The 7,740-nt window shown below is 55.0% G+C and overlaps 1 protein-coding gene across 1 annotated transcript in view; it reads left to right on the top strand.

Annotated features, from left to right (window-relative positions):
• The first annotated feature begins 1,747 nt into the window (after positions 1 to 1,747).
• Positions 1,748 to 7,740, top strand: part of DEXI (Dexi homolog) — an 11,943-nt gene continuing 5,950 nt past the window's right edge. Inside the window, exon 1 of the mRNA XM_082600425.1 lies at positions 1,748 to 2,688. Coding sequence (XP_082456551.1) covers positions 2,255 to 2,542 — 288 coding nt within the window. The 5' untranslated portion in view covers positions 1,748 to 2,254 and the 3' untranslated portion in view covers positions 2,543 to 2,688. The remainder of the gene's footprint in view (positions 2,689 to 7,740) is intronic.

The following is a 7,740-nucleotide window of genomic DNA, read 5'->3' on the forward strand; positions in this document are numbered from 1 at the left end:
GAATAGCTGTTGCTTGGCGTATGCCGCGTGCCACTGCCCTAAGCGCTTTACATATATTGTTATTTAATTCTTACAACATCCCTGTGAGGTGGGTACTGCTATTATCCCCATTTTACCCAGGAGGAAACTGAATCACAGAGGGATTGACTTGCCCAAGGTCATACAGTTAATAAGCGGCAGACCCAAGGTTCAAACCCAGGCACCCTTATTTTTATGCCCCAACAAACGAAACTTCACAAAACCGGTAACGTCCTGGTTTGTCCTCACAGCCTTTTTCTTTTTCTACTTCAATTAAAATATAAATATTGAAAGGCCTTTAAGCAACAATGTGCCAAAACTGAATGTCCTGTGCTTTCAGAGGATTTCTCTGGTCTTCGCCGAAAATCCATGCCATTTCCAAAACAACCACACTTATAAAAATAAGGAAACACCCAGCTTCCTACACCAGCCAAGAATATGTATCTAAATTTCTCTCCTGGATCGGGAGTGGGAAGCTCCGTGGAGGCGATACTGCCCTGTTCACCATTCATTCATCCATTCACTCATTTCTACACCTCACAATTATCTAAGGTCTACTGTGTCCCATTAACTGTGCCCAGGACAGAACTGGGCTCAGGGTCAATATTCTCCCCAGTGCCTAGCACAAGGTTTGGCATATAATAGTGTTCAACAAATATTGTCAGAGTGAATAAATGAATGAATGAAGATTTGTTTCACCTTCAGCAGTTGGAGGGTTAATGTTTTGCTGTGTAATTCACCTAAAAGGGCAAGAGACAGTCAAGGAGAAAAAGGGGCAAGTTCTGGCCTCCAAACACACACAGGCCCAGCAGCTTCCAGGGTCCTCCTGTTTCTCTGGGCCTCAGTGTCCTCATCTGCAAAAATGAGTAACATACACTTCCCCATCTGATTCCAATTAAGCAATGCCTGTAGAGCACCCAGCTCAGCGTGGCCTGAGATTTAAAGGTCCGTGGACTGCTTTGGGAGCCACCTTGGGCAAAATCAGTCTCCTGAAGGACGTACAGGGGTTACCCCTGAGGAGGGGAATCAGCGGGTGGAAGAGACTCACTTTTCTGTGTACTTCTTGGTTGTTTGAATGCTTAACCTCGTGCACTATTATTGTTTCAAAACGTGTTTTACAAAGTAAAAACAAGAAGCAACCCTAGTGCTGCAGGTCTGACCTGCCGGGAGTTTCTTTACTCAGGTGTCACGGAACCCTATTAGGCAGATTTCCATCTACCAAAACCCCCGGCCGCCCCGCCGAGGGGGCAGACCTTCCAGGAGCCAGAATTTGGAGAGATGAAGGGGGCAATGATTGATCTTCCCCACCGTGGAAAACTGCCACTTTAGGAAAGGCCAAAATTTTCAAGGTAAGGTCCACTGTCCCTGCGCCCCCCGCCCCCTTTTTCAGCAGGTAAACTGAGTCCCAAAAAGGCGTGACGCCAGTACTCAAGTCCAGCCGGGTGCTGATGAAGCTCGCGGTTACCTTCAGCTTTTGTAGCCTTAGGATACGTCTAGGTTTGAATTGTGTTCTGACTCTTTTCCCTCCCCCTACTCTGTCGCGGATTCGCAGAGCGAATTGGATTCGAGATCGGCCCTGAATCCGGAACTAGTAAAGCAACTCAGAAGCCAGCGGCTCTAGGGGCGGAGCGAGGCGGTACCCGCCCCCGGACGGCTCGGGCCAGTGAGCTCGGACGTTGGGCGAGCCAATGAGCGAGGGCAGGGGGCGGTGGGCCAATGAGCGCGGGGCTGCTCCGGAGGCGGTGCTCGGAACGCTACCAGGAGGGCGACGCGGCGGTCGCAGCAATGGGTGCTGGGCCTTCGTGGGTGCGCAGGGGGCTCGGGCAACGGCCGGGCGCGGCTGAAGAAACCGTCGCCGGGACTGACCCTTGACGCTGAGCTGCGGTGGGGTTCCCCGCAGGCGCTGCGAGGCCCGTGAGCGGGAGCGGGGAGCATCGGAGGAGCCGGGCCGCTGCCGGCCACTTCAGGGGGGCCCGCCTGACCTCTGGGCGGATCGACAGTGCCGTGTGGGCACCTCTGGGGGTGGGGTGACCCTCCTGGCACGTTTCGGGGGCCGGGGCACCTCCGCAGGGGCCGACGCACATCCCCGGGGAGGCACCGCCGGGGCCCAGCGCTGCCTCGGCCAGCCCCCGGGCGCCCCTGGATGGCTGAGCTGCCCTCTCGCCGGCCGCCCGGGCGCCGCAGCGGCTGAGCTCGCTGGGATCGCCGGGCCGCCGCCGCCCTCGCTGCCCCCTGCATGCCCGGCGCCCGGGTCGCGGCCCACCTGGACGCGCTGGGCCCCTTGGTCCCCTCCGTGCCGCCGCCCCTGCTGCCCTCTATGTTCTACGTGGGCCTGTTTTTCGTCAATGTGCTGATCCTGTACTACGCCTTCCTCATGGAGTACATCGTCCTCAACGTGGGCCTCGTATTCCTGCCCGAGGACATGGACCAGGCGCTCGTGGACCTCGGCGTGCTCTCCGACCCCGGCTCGGGCCTCTACGATGCCGACTCGGAGCTCGACGTCTTCGATGGTTACTTGGAGTAGGCCTGGCTGCTGTCCCCCGCTCTCCCCACGACCCGCAACCCTCGGCCCGGACCGGCGCACGAATCATGCCGCCGCTGCTGTTTGAGGGCACCGTCTGGCCAGGGATGGGACCCCCAGGACGAGGCCCTCTTCGGCCTCCGAGGCCTGTAAGTGCCCTCTGCGCAGGATGAGGGCGGGTTGGGGGCGCTGGCGAGGAAGAGGGAGGCATCCCAAGCCGGACACACACCCCTCCCCCAGGCTTCTCATTTCTCCATCCACCTCTTCCAGGTCTGTTTGGATGCCAGGAATGGCTGGACTCTTCTTAGGACCTTAGTTAGGGCAGGAAAGCTTCCCCTTAGCAAAGGTGACAGCTGTTAAAGAAGGGAAGGGGGAGGCAGGACCTAAGTTGCTTCTTGGTTAGCTGTAGTACCAACTGTCAAAGCCCTTGCACCCAGATCCGTTTGAGACAGGCCTGTCAACTCCTCCCCCCATCCTTAACCTGTCTTGATGGTGACCTTGGCTTTTGGGGGATTCTCATTAGTCCTGGAAGTATAAAGACTTGCAGTGTTAAAAGAGGTAGGAAACCAGGCACTGATCACCTTTGTCCTGTGGCCCCTTGGGGACTGGGTGGGGACTGAGAGCAAGGGCTCCAGGCGGATGCTGTGAGAGGAGAAACCTCCTTCAGCAGAGAACCCTGTACTTCCTTGGCTTTCGCTTGGCTGCCGTTTTGGAGTCAGATTTCAGGGTGCCGCAGCTCCAATCTTCAGGGGCTGCCAGTTTCGCAGGCTGCTTTCACAGACCAGGCCAGCGGGGGGGGGGGTTGGTGCTTGGGTGGCTTTGCCTGCGGTGTTTGCAAGGCAAACTCAAGGGCCTCTTGGGCCAGCGGAAGAAGGGACCACAGGATCATGGCACTGAGCTTTTAAAGTCCTGCCTCTGAGCTGCCACCAAGAAGCTGTATCCAGCCCCACCTTGTGTGTTTCTGGGAGGGAAATGCAGATCCAGAAAGGAGGAAGGTTTGGCCAAAGTCACAGCAAGGAAGAGAGGCAGCTGGACTAGAGGAGAGAGGGCCTGGTGAGGGTTCATGGGACAGGAAGGAATTCCTCGGCTCAGCCCCTCAGCTGGACGGTGCTAGGCACAGGTCCTGAGTGGCAGTGGCGGGGGGATACTGAGGTGGTGGGCAAGGGCTCCTTTTACCTTTTTTTTTTTTTTTGGCTGCTCGGCATGTGGGATGTGGGATCTTAGCTCCCTGACCAGGGATCGAACCCGTGCCCCCTGCAGTGGAAGCATGGAGTCTTAACCACTGGACCACCAGGGAAGTCACAAGGGCTCCTTTTGGAAAATGGACACTAATGTCACTCACCCCAAGCATGCTATGTTTACCCCCCTCTTCTTGCCTATCTTAGCCAAGACGACCATAGTCAGAGGGTGATGCAAGGTGGGCAGGACCCACGAGCAGTGTCAACCTGAGGGGCTGACAGTGAGACTTCTTTGAAGAAAGTTTCATTTGAGCTCAGGGAGACCTTAGCCAGGGCCAAGTGCCAGGTGGAGCATGTGTCAGCTGCTCTGCATACCTAACCAGTTGGCCTGCCTGCCTGCCATCCACCATCAATTTGTTCTTTTATTAAACAGATATTTACTGAGTACCTAATGTGCTTGGTGGGTGAACACTGTGAACAAGACAGACTCAGTGCCAGCCCTCCTGGCACTTCGTGAGAAAGATAAGCAGGTTCTCAAACAAGGCAGTGAGATTTTTTGAGCGCTCTGAAGGCATGGCATCCTCTACTGTGTTCATTACTGTTTCCTCGGCACTTAGAACAGCGCCCGGCATCTAGTAGGTGCTCAATAAATGCCTGGGTAAGTGAAACAGAAGGCTAGAGATGGGCTGCTTCAGACAGGGGCTTCAGAGAAGGCCTCTCTGAGGAAATGACACCTTTGAGCTGAGTCCTAAATTGATGGAAGGAGCCACATGTAAAGATGTGGAGAAGGGCTTCCCTGGTGGTGCAGTGGTTGAGAGTCTGCCTGCCGATGCAGGGGACACGGGTTCATGCCCTGGTCCGGGAAGATCCCACATGGTGCGGAGCGGCTGGGCCCGTGAGCCATGGCCGCGGAGCCTGCGCGTCCGGAGCCTGTGCTCTGCAACAGGAGAGGCCACAACAGTGAGAGGCCCGCGTACCGCAAAAAAAAAAAAAAAAAAGTGTGGAGAAAAGCTATCCAGCAAGAGGGACCCGCTAGTGTCAAGTACGTGGAGGGGGAGGGGCAGGGGAGAGAGTTGGTTCTTCCAGCAACTGAAAGGAGGCCAGTGTGACAGGAGAGCAGCCCCAGGAGAAGTCAGTGAGGTGGGCAAGGCCAGATCATGCAGGACCTGGGAGGTCCGGCCACGAGCGATGGGAAGCCATCAGAAGGTTTTAAGCAGGGGATGACACAATTCCAGTCCACATCTTGCAGAGAGGACTGGCGGTTGTGGGCAAGATGAGCCGTAGGGGCAAGTGCAGAAATAGGGAAGCCAGTTAGGAGCTGGTTAGTTGCTCAGGCCAGAGGTGATGCAGGCTTGGATGAGGCAAAGTTAGTGAAGGTGGAGAAACACAGAGACCAAGAACACCTTTTGGAGGTAGAACCTATGGAATCTGTTCAGAACCTGTACTGAGTATTGATCATACACCACACCTGGTTCTAGGCCCTTTGCATATTCACTCACTGGGTCATTCAACAAACATTAGCCCTGCTCTTCTGCTAGGCCCTGGGGATTCTAAGATGAATCCCTGCCCCCAAGCCAAGCTCTTGACTTTCAGTCAGTGTAACTTGGTGAAGAATGTCTTATTTTATCTCTTCACATCAACAGAAACACTTCCCCTTCCAAATGAAAACATTGGCATACTCTGAAACAAAAACTGAAGCCCAAATGCTTTGGCATACTTTGCAGCAAACGCTGTTTGAGCAGAAACACCAGGAAGTGTGTCTCAGGGACAACCTTGCAAAGCTCTCAAAGTGACAGGGCCTGACTCTGGCAGGTGGGGAGGCCTGGGGCTGTGGGAAATACTCGTCCCTGGAGAAATAGTGGGAACCACGCACAGCATTTTCTTGCTCAGTCCCAGATCCAAGCCACCAGATTCGGGTGGGGGAGGGGTGACTAGCAGCAGGAAAAGCCTGTGGGAAAGATTAAAGGTGATCTGACTGCACCTCCTCTCCCGGCCCCTTTGCATAAGCAGAGGAACACTGGTAGTCAAATCTCTCTCCTCCTCACTCTTTCTCACATAGACACTATCTGATGTTACACACAGGCCAATCCAGGAAACACTGACTAAGGGCGTGGGCACGCCAGGCACTGGGGACTGGGGTGACCTCAAGATGAAAGCTGCCTCATTTCACTCCCTCTCTTTCTCTTTTCTCTTTTTTCCACATAATTCAGTTCCTCAAACCTTTGTTGAGCACCTATTTAAGGAGGCAGTATTAGGGTCATGATCAGGAACAAAGTCCCTAGATTCAGATGACCTATGTTCAAATCCCAATCCTTGTTGTGACCTTGGGCATGCTACGTATCTCCCCATGTGTCAGATTCCTCTTCTATAAAGCGGGGATAATGAAAATCTACCTCGTTCTGAGGATTGAATGAGATAGATGTAACGCTCTTAGACCGTCCCATGTATGCAAGTGATATATTAAAATTAACCACTATTATTGTTAACAGTCAGACATAATGGAAGGTGTGTACACTCAGTCCCTTGTGAATGTATAAACCTGCATGTACACTCATACATGAATATTTATATGCCACAATGAGCAAAAGAGGACTAGCTGCCTGAGTGCTGGGTGGGTCCCGGTCTGGATGACCAGGACAGACTTCCCACTCTGCCTTGCTGGCCTGGGATGCTCAAGAGACCTTTCCCACTGCCCTGTGGTCTCTGAAGGCCACCAGGCCTGGAGCCCAGGAAAGCTGCGGCTCTGTGGTCTTCCTAGAGTGTTCACCGTCGCCCAGGAGCAGGGAGTGGGGATCAGGAGCTCCCACCTTCTCCGGGGAAAGGACCGCTGGGGCTGGCCCAGGAACTGGGGAGAGTCCTCACTTCCCATTGGTTCCAGTGTGGAGGCAGCTCAGCTGGATTGATTTGTCCTGATTCCTGATGAAAGCAGCTGGTGCCTGCCAGCCCTCTCTTGCCACGGAGGGAGGGCTTTGGGAGAGGAGCCTCTCTGTGCTGGAAATGGAGAGACTGGAAAGCGTTGCTGCCACAGTCAGCGTCGCCTGGTGGAGGCCAGATTTGGAGCTAAGGGTAACCAGACTAGTCTACTTATTACAGGGTTTTCCTGACATCAGTGTCCCAACTGGGCGCTACAGCTGCTCCTTCCTGATCTGCCTGCCCTGGTCCCTTGGTGCCAATCTGTGGCCTGTGCCATCAGCCAAACACCCAGGTTCGGCATATGGCTTCCCTGCTCAGAAACCCAAACCTCCCTTGGGGACAGTGGAGCTCCGGGGGTGGGGTGGGGTCAGGGGAGCCAGGTGGGAGGCTGTGGCTGTCGTCCAGGTGAGAGACATGGTGGTAACGAGGGGAGGCATGTGCACCCCTAGTCCCAGCCGACTCTCCACCTCTGTCCTGACGTGAGACTGCCTTGGAAGTGTGCTGGCTGCCCCTTTGGACAGGAGGAGACCCCAGTCTGTGTCTCAAGACGACTGAGAGGGCTTCCCTGGTGGCGCAGTGGTTGAGAGTCCGCCTGCCGATGCAGGGGACACGGGTTCGTGCCCCTGTCTGGGAAGATCCCACATGCCGCGGAGTGGCTGGGCCCGTGAGCCATGGCCGCTGAGCCTGCGCATCCGGAGCCTGTGCTCTGCAACGGGAGAGGCCACAACAGGGAGAGGCCCGTGTACCGCAAAAAAAAAAAAAAGACAACTGAGATGCCAGGGCTCCTGCTCCCTTGTGCCTGAGTTATGCGAACTGGAGACTTCATCCAAGGCAAACCCTCACAGCCCTTGCATCTGTTTTATTGAACGAAGAAATTAAGGGCTCCTATCAACCTGGCAGTTTGTATTCCTGGTATATCTGCTGTTGTCCCCCCGGGACTCCTGAAAGCATAGTTTGCTTTTGGGAAACCAAGATCACAATAAAAGGGACAGGCATCCTCATCCCCACCTCTCAAATGAAGGAACTGAAGCTCAGAAAGGGACAGTGAGGGACCAGGGGTACAAAGTGAGTAAGACAGCTGAGCCTTCTGACCCAGTGCTGAGGGAGGGT

The sequence above is a fragment of the Mesoplodon mirus genome (assembly GCF_964341445.2).
Source record: "Mesoplodon mirus genome assembly, chromosome: 15".
Taxonomy (NCBI): domain Eukaryota; kingdom Metazoa; phylum Chordata; class Mammalia; order Artiodactyla; family Ziphiidae; genus Mesoplodon; species Mesoplodon mirus.